Here is an 18136-nt window from a genome sequence, read left to right as displayed (position 1 = left end):
CTCATTCAATCCATATCTCCACCTTTACCACATTCATTCAATGAAACAAACTGCATTCATTCATTTCTGGAATCAAACTGCAATCATTCATTCAATAAGTCAAACGTGATTCATTGATTCAATGAAACTTAACGTAACTCATACATTTTAGGAATAAACTAGCACTCATTAATTTATTGAATCAATCTCTATTCGTCAATTCAGTGAATCAAACAGCGCTCTTTCACTGAAGGAATGAAACTGCACATGTGAGTGCAATCAGCAGAGCTTACTACATTCAGTCAATGTCTTCAGTGAGACAAACTGCAGCCATTCATTCATTGACTCACACTTCAATGAAGCATTCGATGAATCAAATGATTCATTCAAAGAAGCTCAATTCATTCATTTCCTGAATCCAAATTCACTCAAATATCTACTGTGAAATAAACTGCATTCATTCATTCATTGAATCAAACTTCAAAACTGCTTTCCATGAGTAGGGGTTTTTCATTGGTTCATTTAAACAAATTTAATTCATACTTTTAATTTATCCAAATTCACTCATTTATCTACTGAAACAATCTGAATTCTTTCATTCATTCAATGAATCAAACTGTACTCGTCCATTCAATGAAATAAACTCCACCTGTTAATTTATGAGTAGAGCTTCTCTCATTCAATCCATGTCTCCACCTTAACGCGTTCATTCAATGAAACAAACTGCATTGATTCATTCATTGACTCAAATTTCAAAACTACTTTCAATGATTCAAACGTTTTTTCATTGGTTCATTTAAACAAACTTAATTCATACTTTTAATGTATCCAAATTCACTCATTTATCTACTGAAACAAACAGCACTCTTTCATTCATTCAATGAAACAAACTGCACTCGTTCATTCAATGAAACAAACTCCACCTGTTAATTCAATGAGTAGAGCTTCTCTCAGACAATCCATGAGAGACCTTAACGCGTTCATTCAATGAAACAAACTACATTCATTCATTCATTGAATCAAACTTCAAAAATTCTTTCAATAATTCAAACGTTTTTTAAAATTCATTTAAACAAACTTAATGAGTCCAAATTCATTCATTTATCGACTGAAACAAACTGCATTCTTTCATTCATGCAATGAAACAAACTCCACGTGTTAATTCAATGAGTAGAGCTTCTCTCATTCAATCCATTCTTCGAATCACACTTCAATGATGCATTCAATGAATCAAATGTTTTTCATTGATTAATTCAAACAAGCTTAATTCATGCATTTCATGAATCCAAATTCACTAAAATATCTACTGAAACAAATTGCTTTCCTTCATCAACTCAGTGAAACAAATTGCAATCATTATTCAATTTTAAAAATTGCAAAAATTAATTCAAAGAGTAGAGCTTCTCTCATTCTTTCAATATCTGAGGCTTAATTCATTCGTTCAATGAAATAAACTGCATTCATTCGTTCATTGAATGAAACTTCAAAACTTCTTTCAATGATTCATACGTTTTTCATTGCTTCATTTAAACAAATTTAATTCATACTTTTAATGTATCCAAATTATCTACTAAAACAATATGCATTCTTTCATTCACTCAATGAGTCAAACAGCACTCGTTCATTCAAGGAAACAAACTCCACATATTAATTCAATGAGTAGAGCTTCTCTCATTCAATCCATGTCTCCACCTTAACGCATTCATTCAATGAAACAAACTGCATTCATTCATTTCTGGAATCAAACTGTAATCATTCATTCAATAAATCAAACGTGATTCATTGATTCAATGAAAGTAAACGTAACTCATACATTTTAGGAATAAACCAGCACTCATTAATTTAGTGATTTAATCTCTATTCATCCATTCAGTGAATCAAACGGCGCCCTTTCACTCAAGGAATGAAACTGCGCTTGTGAATTCAATGAGTAGAGCATATTACAGTCAGTCAATGTCTCTAGCTTAATTCATGCATTTCATGAATCCAAATTCATTCCAATATCTACTGAAACAAATTGCAATCTTTCATCAACTAAACTGCACTATTTCATTCAATTAAAAAATTGCAAGTGTTAATTCAATGAGTAGAATTTCACACATTCTTTCAATGGATCAAGCTTAACTCATTCGTGCTATTCATACATTGAATCAAACTTCAAAACTTCTTTCAATGTTTCAAACGTTTTTCATTGATTCATTGAAACTAACTTAATTCATACATTCAATGAACCAAATTCTCTCATTTTTCTACTGAAACAAATTCATTCATTCATTGTATCAAACTTGAAAGATTCTTTCAATAATTCATACGTCTTTTAAAAATTCATTTAAAGAAATTTAAATTATCATTCAATGAATCCAAATTCACTCATTTATCTACTGAATCAAACTGCATTCTTTCATTCATTCAAACTGCACTCGTTCATGCAATGAAACAAACTCAACCTGTTAATTCAATCGGTAAAGCTTCTCTCATTTAATCCATGTCTCCACCTTAACGCATTCATTCAATGAAACAAACTGTATTCATTCATTTCTGGAATCAAACTGCAATCATGCATTCAATATGTCAAACGTGTTACATTGATTCAATGAAAGTAAACGCAACTCATACATTTTAGGAATAAACCAGCACTCGTTAATTTAGTGAATGAATCTCTATTCATCCATTCAATGAATCAAACAGCGCTCTTTCTCTGAAGGAATGAAACTGCACGTATGAATTCAATGAGTAGAGCATACTACATTAAGTCAATGTCTCTCGCTTAACGCAAGCATTCAATGAGACAAACTGCTGCCAGTCATTCATTGAATTACACTTCAACGAAGCATTCAATGAAACAAACGTTTTTCATTGATACATTGAAATAAACTTAATTCATGCATTTCATGAATCCAAATTCATTAAAATATCTACTGATATAAATTGCATTCTTTCATCTATTAAACTGCACTCATTCAATTAAACAAATTGCAAGTGTTAATTCAATGAGTACAGCTTCTCTCATTCTTTCAATGTCTCAAGCTTAACTCTTTCGTTCAATGAAACAAATTGCATACATTCATTGAATCTAACTTCAAAATTTCTTTCAATGACACAAACGTATTTCATTGATTCATTTAAACAAACGTGATTCATATATTCAAAGAATCCAAATTCACTCATTTATCTACTGAAACAAACTGCATTCTTTCATTCAATCAATGAATCAAACTGCACTCGTTCATGCAATGAAACAAACTCCACCTCTTAATTCAATGAGTAGAGCTTTTCTCATTCTTTCAATGGATCAAGCTTAACTCATTCGTTCAATGAAATAAACTGCATTCATGCATTGAATCAAACTTCAAAACTTCTTTCAATGATTCAAACGTTTTTCATTGATTTATTTAAACAAACGTAATTCATACATTCAATGGATCCAAATTCACTCATTCACTACTGAAACAAACTGCATTCTTTCATTCATTCAATGAATCAGACTGCACTCGTTCATGCAATGAAACAAACTCCACCTGTTAATTCAATGAGTAGAGCTTCTCTCATCCATGCCTCCACCTCAACGCAGTCATTCAATGAAATAAACTGCATTCATACATTTCTGGAACCAAACTGTAATCATTCATTCAATATGTCAAACGTGTTACATTGATTCAATGAAACTAAACGCAACTCATACTGCACTCATTAATTTAGTGAATTAATCTCTATTCATCCATTCAGTGAATCAAACAGCGCTCTTTCGCTCAAGGAATGAAACTGCACGTATGAATTCAATGAGTAGAGCGTACTACATGAAGCCAATGTCTCTAGCTTAACGCAAGCATTCAATGAGACAAACTGCAGCCATTCATTCATTGAATTACACTTCAACGAAACATTCAATGAATCAAACGTTTTTCATTGATTCATTGAATTAAGCTTAATTCGTGCATTTCATGAATCCAAATTCTTTTCAATATCTCCTGAAACAAACTGCATTCTTTCATTCATTCAATGAATCAAACTGCACTCATTCATGCAATGAAACGAACTCCACCTGCTAATTTAATGAGTCGAGCTTCTCACATTCTTTCAATGTCTTAAGCGTAACTCATTCGTTCAATGAAACAAATTGCATACATTCATTGAATCAAACTTCAAAACTTCTTTCAATGATTCAAACGTATTTCGTTGATTCATTTAAACAAACATAATTCATACATTCAATGAATCCAAATTCACTCATTTATCTCTTCCACTTCCCGCTCCTTCGCCATTGAGCCCCGCCCCTCCAACCACCACCAGGACAGAACGCCACTGGTCCTCACCTACCACCCCACCAATCTCCATGTACAGCGCATCATCCGCCGTCATTTCCGCAACCTCCAAACGGACCCCACCACCAAAGATATATTTCCCTCCCTCCCCTATCAGCATTCCGTAAAGACCACTCCCTCCGTGACTCCCTCGTCAGATCCACACCCCCCACCAACCCAACCTCCACTCCCGGCACCTTCCCTTGCAACTGCAGGAGGTGCAAGACTTGCGACCACACCTCCCCCCTCACCTCCCTCCAAGGCCCCAAAAGAAACTTCCATATCCGCCACAGATTCACCTGCACCTCCACACACATCATCTATTGCATCCTCTGCACCGGATGTGGCCTCCTCTATATTGGGGAGACAGGCCGGCTACTTGCGGAGCGTTTCAGAGAACACCTCTGGGACACCCGGACCAACCATCCCAACCACCCTGTGGCTCAACATTTCAACTCCCCCTCCCACTCCACCAAGGATATGCAGGTCTTTGGACTCCTCCATCGCCAGACCACAACAAAACGACGGTTGGAGGAAGAGCGCCTCATCTTCCGCCTAGGAACCCTCCAACCATAAGGGATGAACGCGGATTTCACCAGTTTCCTCATTTCCCCTCCCCCACCTTGTCTCAGTAAAATCCATCGAATTCAGCACCGCCTTCCTAACCTGCAATCTTCTTCCTGACCTCTCCGCCCCCACCCCAGTCTGACCTATCACCCTCACCTTGACCACTTTCCACCTATCACATTTCCGACGCCCGTCCCCCAAATCCCTCCATCTACCTTTTATCTTAGCCTGCTGGACAAACTTTCCTCATTCCTGAAGAAGGGCTTATGCCCGAAACGTCGATTCTCCTGTTCCCTGGATGCTGCCTGACCTGCTGCGCTTTTCCAGCAATACATTTTCAGCTCTGATCTCCAGCATCTGCAGACCTCACTTTCACCCTCTAATTTAAACATACAGAATACTGAGTGGCCTGGACAGTGTCAGCTTTGGGCAGATATTTCCATTGGAATGAGTGACGAGGACCCATAGGCACAGACTCAGAGAAAAAGCAAGACCTTTTAGAAGAGAGATTAGGAGAAACTTCTTCAGCGATAGAGTGATGAATCTATGGAATTCACTGCCACAGAAGGCCATAGAGGCCAGGACACTAAGTATATTTAAGATAGAGATAGATAGGTTCTTGAGTATCAAGCGGATCGAGGGTTACAGGGAGAAAGTGGGACAATCGGATTGAGAAACGTATCAGCCAGGATTGAATGGTGGAGCAAATCCGATGGGCTTAATGGCCTAATTTCTGCTCCTATGTGTTATGGTCCCGCGCTGACATGCACCCAGAGAATGAGAATTAAGAGCAGGAGGCAATTTGGTCTTTTGAACCACCACCAGCATTGAACACATCATAATTGGTATGAATATACCTACATCGAGGTGGATAGGCTGGGACTTTTTTCACTGAAGCATAGGCGGTTGAGGGGTGACTTTATAGAGGTTTATAAAATGATGAGGGAAGAGATGAGGTGAATGGCAGGTGTCCTTTCCTTAGGGTGGGGGTTTCAAGTTTCAGGAGCAAATTTTGAAGGTGAGAGTAGAAAGATTTTAAAAAGACACGAGGGGCACCTTTTTTTTTACGCAGACTGGTTTCTTAATGGAATAAACGTCCAGAGGAAGTGGTTGATGTAGGTACAGTAACAACATTTAAAAGACATTTGGATAAGTACTTGAATGGGACAGGTTCAGAGGGATACGGACTAAACACTGACAGGTGGGACTGGTTTAGTTTGAGAACATAGTCAGCATGGACTAGTTGAGTTGAAGGGTCTGTTTCTGTGCTCTTTGACCCTATAAGTGTTCTGTGTCGGGAGCGTGATGCTGGAAAAGCACAGCAGATCAGGCAGTATCCCAGGAGCAGGAGAAACAACATTTCAGGCATAAGCCCTACATCAGGAAGAAGCCCTTCTTGATTCTCCTGCTCCTCGGATGCTATCTGACCTACTGTGCTTTTCCAGTACCACACTCTCGACTCTAATCTCCAGCATCTGCAGTCCTCACTTTTTCCCTGTAACTGTTCTGCATTGGTCTTCAAGTCATTTTCTTGCCTTCCCCATAACTATCCACTTCTTTGTTGTTCAAAAATCAGATGAACTCAGCCTTGAATATATTCAATGACACCCTAACTGCAGGGAGACATCCCCATTTCTGAACTCAATTCCTCTTGCTAACATACCATTGACTTGCTGAACCTGTCTGACAACTGGCATTGACTGGTATAGAAGGACGCTGAGGGCCCTTTGTACATCTACACATCATTCCAGATAAAGGGCTTGTACCCAAAACGTCGACTCTCCTCCTCGGATGCTGCCTGATCTGCTGTGCTTTTCCAGCATCACGCTCCCGACACAGAACACTTATAGGGTCAAAGAGCACAGAAACAGACCCTTCAACTCAACTAGTCCATGCTGACTATGACCTGCTGTGCTTTTCAAGCACCACACTTACAGACTCTGATCTCCAACATCTGCAGTCCTCACTTTCTCCATATCCCAATGTATCACCATTTAAACAATGCACCTCCTTCCTGTGTTTTTTTTTGTGGTACTGCATTTGCCATGTCTTTGCCAACTGAGACACAGAGACGAACTAACTTTTCCAGAGTCTGTGGCCTCCCTAGAAATTCACTCCCTCTCCCTTCAGTTGCTGCAAGTCAACAATTGAACTCCAGAATGAAAAAAAAACTGTTGTACTCACAGATGTTTGGACAGAGGAAGGAAGTTACAGTCTGGGTGACGCTCAATCTTTATTCAGGGAGAGATACGCAGCAGCAACTTCTGCCGCGTAAAGTCCAACTTCCGCATTCAGACAATGGGGGCTCTGATTGATAGGACGGCCAGTCTCCTACCGGTCCTCCAGGGCTTCTCATTGGTTCATGAATGGAAGGTCAGCGAGGAGCATGCGCAATGTTTGCTGACAATGCCACGTCGTGTTGTGATTACTGACACTGCGAAGCGTGATCCATGGAGATGCTAATATTACTGATATATTTGAAAAGTCCAAGAGAAAAAAAAAGGCTGGAGCCGCCTCGACATTTTATTTCTCTTGCATTTTGTCTGGCTGCTCAACTTTTCTATGTCTTTTTCCCAGGTTAAAGGAAGTCCAAAACAAAAGGGCAAACGTTTAGGGTGAGAGTGGAAAGATTAAAAGGGACCTGAGGGGTAACATTTTCAGGCAGAGGATGCTTTGGTATAGAATGAGCTGCTAGAGGAAGTGATTTAGTTTGATACAATGACAACATTTAAAAAGCATATAGATGGGTATATGAATAAGAAGGTTTGAGAGAGATACGGACAAATATGTCAACAGATTAATTTGGGATATCTGGTCAGCACGGATCAAAAGGTTTGTTTTCTTGCCCTACAACTCTATGAACTCAGTTTTAACTAGTCAGAACCAATTTCACAGGACTAGGAATAAGCCATTCACTCCTTGTGGCCTGTTCTGAGATGTGGTCTAACAATGCATATTTCAATGCAAGTTTCAGAAATATGGCTGCAGCCTTCTTTTAAAAAAAATGAACAGGATTTCAAACTTTAATGATGTTTCTGAATATATCATTTTAGCTATTCTCAATTTAAACATCAGCCATTTCTCCCACACATCTGTCTCCCAGGTAGAGCCATTCTCTCTCTCTTCTAAGAAGGGTTTGATACAGCGATTAAAGAGGAATTGACGCACAAGAAAGGTTGTGGACTGGAGTGGGGTGGGGGTGAAGAAGGGAGACAGTTTAGACAGTGGGCAGAGGGTGGATGGGAGGAGAGAAAAAGAGGAAGAGTTGTGGGACAGAGAGAATGGGCAGGGACAGTGTGTGGACAGAAAATGGATGGGGGTGGGGGGGGGGGGGGGGGGCAACGACAGCACAAATCCCACCTTCCTCAAGTGTTCAACGAACTGGAATCCACTCCTCTCAAAGTAGATTTGGGCAATCATTTCTCAATAGACACGTGGCTAAGGCATTGTAATCTATGATCCCCACAGGCTATTCAGCCCATTGTATCTGCTGAACAGCATCCCACCCAGACCCATCTGCTTACCCTGCAGTTCTCCATGGCTAATCCACCTGAACCTGCACATCCGCGGACACGTTAGCACAGCCAATCCACCCTAACCTGCAGATCCTTGAGCTGTGGAAGGAACTGGACCACCCAGAATTAACCCACATAGACACAAGGGTGAGAACATGATAACGTCCACACAAACAGTCGCCTCAGGGTGGAATTGAACCCAGGTCCCAGGCACTGTGAGGCAGCGGTACTAACCACTGAGCTGTCCAGAGGTTTGAGTTTCACCTTAATCTTTGTCGTTTCTAACTTCTCATGTTCCCTCAGCAAAGGCTCTTCCTTCTGACATTGTTGGACGGCACCTGCTGAAGCCTCCCCTTGTCACTTCTCCAGTTCTGAGCACATTGGTTCCTGAATACTGGCACTAGACAGGCACCGATACCATCTGGCCACCTGGTGTCAACTGCAGAGAACAGGCACAATCCCTGTCACTATTCTGTCCCCTCCCCAACATTCTTCATAGTCCCATCAGCAAGCCAGTTAACTCCTCTGCCCTGCAGCTCTCTCAGATCCCGTTTATCTACCTGACTTAGGTTCATACCCTCCTGACCCTGTCCATTGTCCCAATCAGAAAGCTCTGACCGTCTCCCGGAATAAAGCATCCAGCTAACTTTTCCTCTTTCCTTCTTCCGCCCCCCCCCCCCCCCCCCCCCACAAGTCTGCAGCCTAGTTTCCAGCTCCATCTCTCTGAGCCAAAGGTCCTCCAGCATGTCCTTGCCCTGGATCACATTATCCACTGTTAACCCTATCCATACCCTATCCATAGGATTTTATAATCTGTCACCTCTCAATCTCCTACACTCCAGGATAAATCCCAGCCTAGCGTGCTTGTTTGTGGGCGGCGCGGTGGCACAGTGCTTAGCACTGCTACCTCACAGTGCCGGAGACCCGGGTTCAATTCCCGCCTCAGGCGACTGACTGTGTGGAGTTTGCACGTTCTCCCCGTGTCTGTGTGGGTTTCCTCCAGGTGCTCCGGTTTCCTCCCACAGTCCAAAGATGTGCAGGTCAGGTGAATTGGCCATGCTAAATTGCCCGTAGTGTTAGGTAAGGGGTAAATGTAGGGGTATGGGTGGGTTGCGCTTCGGCGGGTCGGTGTGGACTTGTTGGGCCGAAGGGCCTGTTTCCACACTGTAATCTAATCTAATCTAAATCTAATCTAATCCATATAGCTCAAGCCTTTCATAACCAGCAAATTCTTGGTAAATCTCTTTGGGATCTCTTTGTAACCGCAATATAATGCCCCAATTCCTATACTCAAAGGACTGAGCAATGAAGGCAAGTATGCTGAACATCTTTGTAACCACCCTGTCTATACAGGACGCAAACTTCAAACAATTACGTACCTACACGCATAGGGCAAGAGGGTGAGCGTGGAAGAGAAGGAGAAAGAGAAAAAGATGAGTGAGGAAAGGTTTGGGGAGGGGGAAGAAAGGGGAGAAGAGAGACAGAAAACAGACTGAAAGTTAAGACCTGGAGAGACTGAGGAAGGGATACCTTTCTAGTGGGTCCCAGCTTTCCCTATGGTTTCACACATTCCCTCTCACCCATGAGGGACAGACCCTGTGCCTGGAGTCTGTTTCACTCTTGGTGGTTCAGGGAGGGTGCAAAGATAATGGAGAGTAGTTAATTGAACAAAACTGGCACTGAGATTCCAACAGTACCCACACTCATTCTTCTTACACACAAACCCGCCGATACTAGCCTCCTGCTCCAACCACCTGGCAGAAGGAACTATGGCTGTCAGGACCCAATTTAAATACCTTCAGGTCTATCACTTAAAGACCCCTCTGTGCCAAAACCTCAGCACATCCAGTCAGCTTCTTCTACCTAGGAGGCAGACCTTCCCCAGTGATGGAGGCTATGAACTTTCTGAAGTCTCAGAGGGTGAGATGACTGAGTAAATCCTTTCCCACAGAGGGAGCAGGTAACAGCTTCTCACCAGTGTGTATTCGCTGGTGTTTCAGAAGGTTTTTTGAGTGGACAAATCGTTTCCCACACAGAGAGCAGGAAAATGGCCTTTCCCCAGTGTGAACGTGTTCATGTATCAGCATTTCATGTCTGCGTTTAAAGCTTTTCTCACAATGTGAGCATTTGAAAGGTCTCTTATCAGTGTGAACCAGTTGGTGTGCCCGGAGATTGGCTAACTGAGCGAATGCCTTGTCACACTCAGAGCAGGGGAATGGCCTCTCCCCAGTGTGAACTCGCTGGTGTGTCAGCAGGTAGGATGAGTCACTGAATCCCTTCCCACACTCAGGGCAGATGAATGGCCTCTCCCGAGTGTGAATTTGCTTGTGTCTCAGCAGGTGGGCTGACCGTTTGAATCCCTTTCCACAGTCAGGACAGATGAATGGCCTCTCGCTAGTGTGAGCTTGCTGGTGTCTTGACAGGGTGGAGGAGTCACTGAATCCCTTCCCACACTTGGGGCAGATGTATGGCCTCTCGCCAGTGTGAGTGCGTTCATGTTTGTCAAGGTCAGGTGACTGAGTGAATCCCTTCTCACAAACAGAGCAGATGAAAGGCTTCTCCCCAGTGTGTCTGCGTCGATGAGTTTCCAGCATGGATGGGCATTTGAATCCTTTTCCACAGTCTGCACATTTCCATGGTTTCTCTGTGGTGCAGGTGTCCTCATGTCTCTCCATATTGGAGGATTGGCTGACTCCTCACCCAGACAGGACAGGGATACAGTTTCTCCTCACTGATTGGTGGAATGTTTTTCAGGCTGTGGAACTGGCGCAGGACCTGTCCACGGTCAGTTCACTGGGCACACTGACGTTTGCAAACTTTTCCCACAGAAAAACATTGACAATTCATTGGTTTTCAACTCCTGGTGAGATGATTCTAAGATCTTGATAGGAATTTTGTTTGGAATTCTTGCTGGTAAACGTGCTTCTGTGATTTGCTGTAAAACAATTTAAAATCAGGAAAAAAAAAGAGTGTTTAAGATACGAAAGGAGATTGTTGAGAATCATAGAAACCCTACAGTGGGGAAACAGTCCCTAAGTCTGAATAACAGACTTAGGCACACAGACCCACCGCCTACTCCTGCATTCCCCATAGCTAATCCATTTAGCCTGCACATAATGGGCAATTTAGCACAGCCAATCCACCTAACCTGCATATCTTTGTGTTGTGGAAGGAAACCAGTGCACATAGGAAGAACATGGAAACTCCCTGCAGACAGTCACCCAAGCTGGAATCGAACATGTGTCCCTTGAGCTGAGAGGCAGCAATGCTAACCACTGAGCCACCATAGAATTCATTAAATAAAGCAATTTGTGTGAAAGACAAAGTGACCATGAAAAGTTACTGGATTGCTATTAAAAAGTCAACTAATTCACAAATGTCCTTGAGGGAAGGCGACCCACTGTCTGTCCTGGGCCTCCACAAGACTCAGCCATCAATGACAGCAGAGAGGGTGGGAGCAGAGGGATTCTTAAGGACATAATTTCCTCGATCTTCATCACAAGACTAACTGCGACGGATCCACCGCACTGTTGGAATATTGTGTGCAATTCTGGTCTCCTTCATGTCGGAAAGATGTTGCGAAACTTGAAAGGGCTCAGAGAAGATTTAAAAGGATGTTGCCAGGGTTGGAGGATTTGAGCTATAGGGAGAGACTGAACAGGCTGGGACTGTTTTCCCTGGATCGTTGAAGGCTGAGGGGTAACCTTATAGGGGTTTACAAAATTATGAGGGGCATATATAGGGTAAATAGGCAAAGTCTTTTTCCTGGGGTAGGGGAGTCCAGAACTAGAGGGCATAGGTTTATGGTGAGGGGGGAAAAATATAAAAGAGACCTAAGGACCAACTTTTTCACGCAGAGGGTGGTACATGTATGGAATGAGCTGCCAGAGTATGTGGTGGAGGCTGGTACAATTGCAACATTTAAGAGGTATTTGGATGGGTATATGAATAGGAAGGGTTTGGAGGTATATGGGCCGGGTGCTGGCAGGTGGGACTAGATTGGGTTGGGATATCTGGTCGGCATGGGCGGGTTGGACCAAAGGGTCTGTTTCCCTGCTGTACATCTCTATGACTCGAAGATCAAGACCAGCATGTATGGAGAACTATCACCTATAAACTCCACTCCCAGACACACGCACACACAGTCCTCTTGTATATACATGTCACTTTCTTTATTCCTGCCACCTGATAATCCTAGAACAGCACTGTTGGAAAAATGTCACAGCCGCACAGCAGTGAATGTTGACCTCTTTAGCCTTGCTCATGTCCCAAGGTTAACATTAGATGTAAACTAAATTAGAACTATTCATCTAAAATACTTCTTCCAAAAACATATTCCTGAGCTTTGAACAGACACCTTCAGTTTAGCAACTAACCCTGGCAAGATTTGCCGCGACAGCCTCACCTTGGAAGTTACTGGAGCCGATCAGTCTCAGCAAGTGCTGGGGGATAAACCCAGCAGTTACTCCTCATTCCAACAGACAAAAGTTGGCGCAACAGGGGGGAAATCTGCAAGAAAGTCAAAGTTCTGGAAACCGTCAGCAGCTCAGGCAGTATCTCTTAAGGAGAGAGTGAAAGTGAGAATTGCAGCTTACTAATCTTCGGTCTTCAAGAGCCAACCGTTCCAAAGCCTCTCCTTCTCGATGCAGGAGAGACAAACGTTTCTTTTGGTTTGAGTTGGCTGCAAGTAAATCCTTTGACTCCCACCCCATGTAAAAGGAATTTCCCAGGGCTCAGTATTAACTCCAGTACAGATAATTTCCACCAGGTTGTTCCTGAACCCATCCAATCCCTCCCTTCAGTTCTGCGCCTACACTGCGCATACTCCGGAAACAGCATTCATTCACCCTGATCAGTTCGAGGACCAGCCAATCACAAAATGTCATCCTGCGCTGCCCCTCTTTCTATTGGCCAGAACATGCCGTCAATCACCCAGGAACTGAAGTATGAGCAGTGCAGGAATGACGTTCGGATCAAAAGACGCATTTCCAATTGTACACATGTATTAAAAGGAGAGAAATTTAGCTCATTTCTATTTCCTCCCAGGGAGAAGGGAGAGTTAAAAATTTTTTATATGTATGCCTGAGCTGGTGTGGGTTTATTGTCCATCCCTCATTGTCTGGAGGGCGATGAAGAGTCAACCACAATATTGTAGGTCAAACCGGTGAAAGGTGAGCTCAATGGTATTTTACAATAACTGACAGAGTCCAGCTTTTTAATGACTTAACGTTTCACCCTTATGTGGCCTGTCGGGATTTGAACGTCTCTCCCAAGGGTCATGGATGACGAGCTGAAAATGTGTTGCAGGAATAGCGCAGCAGGTCAGGCAGCATCCAAGGAGCAGGAGAATCGAAGTTTCGGTCATGAGCCCTTCTTCAGGAAAGATGACGAGACTAGTTATAGTGAGACAAAGCCACTGTCGCCTGGGACAGGAATTTCCAGCTTTGGTCAACAAGAGTATACAATGTCCCAGGGAAACCGGAATGATCTGTTCAGAACTTCTATCCTGAACTGACAGGAATAACTTCTGTAAAACTTCTCTCACAGCATTTTAAAGGAGATTTACAAATGAAAAAATCATAATTCTTAAGTCTGTGTTGACTAATACTTACGTCATGTAGAATAAAACCCAACTGTTCATTAAACCAAACGCCCAGAAAAGCTCACCTTACCTCAAAGTCTGTTAAAATGTGACACTATTCCACTATTTAAAGAAAAATAATTGTTTTTAAACTGTAACAGTGAACATTAAACAAAAACTGTTCACAAATCCAATCCCCCTCATTAATTATTATCTAACACTGACTCTATAGAATAATATGCTATTCTAATAGCATTTATTAAACATTACATTACCTCACGGCTGCACAGTCTCCACTTCTTCGATGTTTTTACTCACTCAGGTGTCAAACCATGTTGTGGGCGGTACGGTGGCACAGTGGTTAGCACTGCTGCCTCACAGCGCCAGAGACCCGGGTTCAGTTCCCGCCTCAGGCGACTAACTGTGTGGAGTTTGCATGACATAAGAGTAAGTATTATTCATACTGAAACTTATGGATAATGATTCTTTTCAACTTCCATTGGCTTCTGGTGTCCTGGGCATAATTTTAACTAATTAGTTAAATTCAAATTGTTATCAAAACATCAAACAGAACTCGGTTATCCATTTAACAGCTAATTGCTACATTTGAACAGCCTGACTTTTTGCTGGCTGCTGTGTCTGTACTTTAAAATTCAGAAAAACACTCTCTCTTAAAGTGAATATACATGTATTCGACTTCGGAACATTCGTCCTGGACAAACACGAGGACACCAACGAGGTCACTGTGATTAATCTATGGAAATGTGGGAAGAGATTCAGCTACCCTTTCCAGCTGGAAATTAATTGATGCAGTCACATTAGAAAGATGTTTTTTACTGCTCTACACTTGGGAAGGGATTCCGTGTTATCCATCCTCCAGAAACACATGCTTATTCACGGAGGAGATACTGTTCAGTTTTCCTTCCTGTGGCGAGCGTTTGGGTATCACCAAGCTCACTCAGGTACTGACCTGATTCCAGCCTTGGTTAAAACATGGACAAAAGAGCTGAATTCGAGAGGTGAAATGAGAGTGACAGCCCTTGCCCTCAAGGCTGTATTTGACCCAGTGTGGCATCAAGGAGCTTTGATTAGATTCCAGTCTGTACTTACTCTTGTGTATGTTTCTCTGTGTATAAATCATCCCGATCTCCTTGATTAGATTCCAGTCTGTAAAAATCACTCCTGATTAGATTATAACCTGTACTTCGACCCCAGTTTTCTGTTACAATGGATGTAATATTGCCGATCCCCTCGATCAAATTTCCGTCTGTCACTCACTCCTGATTGTTAACAACCCCATTCCTCGATTAGATTCCAGTCTATAAAACCCTCCTATGAGTCTAGCTACCCTTTGGCAACTTTGTTTGTATTCATTTTTAACTTTAAGTACTGACCAATCAAAGATCCCTCCGTCTGAAGTTATAACATGATCTGTCATGGCTTATGTCTTACCCAGCATGCCATGCGAATGTGATAGTGCCCCATTTTCAATGCAGGCGGCCTACGAGCAAGCGCATGGGGTGGAGTCGGGATCATGTGCACTGATGGTCCGGAGGTAGGAAGAGAGAATGATGTTATCTGCTGTCCTACATTGACCGTGATGGTTCCTGGAAACTCTTTTCACGGGGGAAGAGAGGGAGCATTTCCAGACTTTTCCTCGAGTAATGTTTGACTGGAGTCGTGTAGTGAGTCTTTCTAATCTCTGTCTCACTCACTTGATAATTTTGGTGGTTTGTAGTTCACTGCAAATGTTAGGCTGCACTCCTCAATCTTCTGCATTTATCTTACTCAGACATGGGATCTGAACGTCGTTAGCATCTATTTGCCATCCCTCATTGTGCAATTGAGTTCCAGACTTCAGACTCTTGGCGTTCGATGTCAGCTTGAATGAGAATGTTGGGCATTTACTGAGCTGTTTGAATTAAGAGGCACAGAGAAGATGATAGAGATAGCAAGGGACAAGACTATGAGCAAAGATTGGCATTTTATAATGGAACTTCTGCATTACCAGGAGCCTGTGTAGAGCAGCAGGCACAGTAATCATAGGTTAAATGAGCTGCGTGTGAGGAAGGCGAGAACCAGCTCTGGAATGAAACTAGGTCACTGGACCTGAAACGTTGACTGTACTGTCTGTCCATAGATGCTGCCAGACCTACTGAGGTTCTCCAGCAATTTTTGTTTCTGTTTCAAATTTCCAACATCTGCAGTTATTTCTTTCTTGTTTATTGATCTGGATGATCTGTTGTTTGGGGGAATACCATGTTGCAGCCCTTGGTGTGTGACAGAAGAATCAAACTCAGAGGTGACAAATGCATAGATGTAATTTTCAGAAGCAGATGAGCAGATATGGGCAGAGTCAAATATTATTCCTGAGGTTTAAAGAGGTGGACATAATTCAAGTGTGGATATGTTGTTGGAAGTTCATCAGGGAGGAGAGTCATAGAGATCTATAGCATGGAAACAGACCCTTCGGTCCAACTCATACATGCTGACCAGATATCCCAACCCAATCTAGTCCCACCTGCCAGCACCCAACCCATATCCCTCCAAACCCTTCCTATTCATATACCCATCCAAATACCTCTCTTAATTGTTGTAATTGTAACAGCCTCCACCATTTCCTCTGGCAGCTCATTCCATAAACGTACCACCCTCTGTGTGTAAAAGTTGGTCCTTCGGTCTCTTTTATCTCTTTCCCCTCTCACACTAAACCTATGCTCTCTCGTTCTGGACTCTCCGACCTCAGGGAAAAGACTTTGCCTATTTACCCTATCCATGCCCCTCATAGTTTTGTAAACCCCTATAAGGTTCAGCCTCCAATGCTGGGAAAACAGCCCCAGCCTGTTCAGCCTCTCCCTGTAGCTCAGATCCTCCAATCCTGGCAATGTCCTTGTAAATCTTTTCTGAACCTTTTCAAGTTTCACAACATCTTTCCGATAGGAAGGAGACCAGAATTGTGTGGAATATTCCAACAGTGGCCTAACCAATGTCCTGTACAGCCGGAACGTGACCTCCCAGCTCCTGTACTCAATATTCTGACCAATAAAGGAAAGCATACCAAACGCTGCCTTCACTATCCTATCTACCTGCGACTCCACTTTCAAGGAGCTATGAACTTGCACTCCAAGGTCTCTTTGTTCAGCAACACTCCCTAGGACCTTACCATTAAGTGTATAAGTCCTGCTAAGATTTGCTTTCCCAAAATGCAGCACCTCACATTTATCTGAATTAAACTCCATCTGTCACTTCTCAGCCCATTGGCCCATCTGGTCCAGATCCTGTTGTAATCTGAGGTAACCCTCTTCGCTCTCCAGTAAAGGCAGGAGACCGGAGAGATTGGGATTTTCTCACATTCCCCGACATGCGAAATTCTATCATCATCTCCTGTGGTTATCTGACTTACAAACAGACCGCTTGTTTGTTCGAGCTGATCTTTCTCTGCAGGTGTAACAGAACATTCTGCATTCTCATAGAATCCCTACAGGGTGGAAGCAGGCCCTTCAGCCCAACAACGCCACACTGACCCTCTGAAAAGTAACCCACCCAGATCCATTCTATTACTCTACATTTCCCCCTGACTAATCCACCCTAACCTGCACATCCCTGAGTGCTAGGAGACAATTTACCACAGCCAATCCACCCTAACCTGCACATCTCTGGGCACTATGGGACAATTTAGCATGGCCAATCCATCCGGACCTGCACATTATTTCCGATTGTGGGAGGAATTCGGAGCACCCAGAGGAAACCCATGCAGACACTGGGAGAATGTGCAAACTCCACACAGACACTCGCCCGAGACTGGAATCGAACCCAGATCTCTGGTGCTGTGAGGCAGCGGCACTAACCACTGAGCCACCGTGCCAGCACCTGTTGAATTCTATTACCCTGATGTCCTTATGTAAGGTATGTGTTGCCTGGATAGCATTAGACAATACTTGGCAGTGTCTCACAGCAATAATAAATCAAATGTAGCCCAGGTGCAAAGTAGATCCTCACTGCTCACTTCCCATTGCTTGCCAGACGAATGGATAGCATGCACAGTCATCCAGCACAGCAACAGACCCTATGGTCCAACCAGTCCAGCTGAACATAACCCCAAACTAAACCAATCCCACCTGGCTCCAATTCGTGTCCCCCTCCAAACATTTTTGGAACATTACAGGTGCCCACACCCATTACTTCATCAGGAC

At 42.9% G+C, this 18136-nt stretch overlaps 1 protein-coding gene across 1 annotated transcript; it reads right to left on the bottom strand.

Annotated features, from left to right (window-relative positions):
• Positions 1 to 10261: 10261 nt before the first annotated feature.
• LOC148144614 (uncharacterized) lies at positions 10262 to 11563 on the bottom strand. The gene has a single exon (XM_087975682.1). It carries the CDS (start codon positions 11035 to 11037, stop codon positions 10276 to 10278), a length of 762 nt encoding a protein of 253 aa, XP_087831808.1. The 5' UTR covers positions 11038 to 11563; the 3' UTR covers positions 10262 to 10275.
• Positions 11564 to 18136: the final 6573 nt, after the last annotated feature.

Source organism: Chiloscyllium plagiosum, unplaced genomic scaffold (assembly GCF_037043375.1).
Source record: "Chiloscyllium plagiosum isolate Xiang-an unplaced genomic scaffold, Cpla_swu_hap1 HiC_scaffold_27, whole genome shotgun sequence".
Taxonomy (NCBI): Eukaryota; Metazoa; Chordata; class Chondrichthyes; order Orectolobiformes; family Hemiscylliidae; genus Chiloscyllium; species Chiloscyllium plagiosum.
Note: the sequence above shows the minus strand (reverse complement) of the source record. Positions and strands in the feature narration are given on the sequence as shown.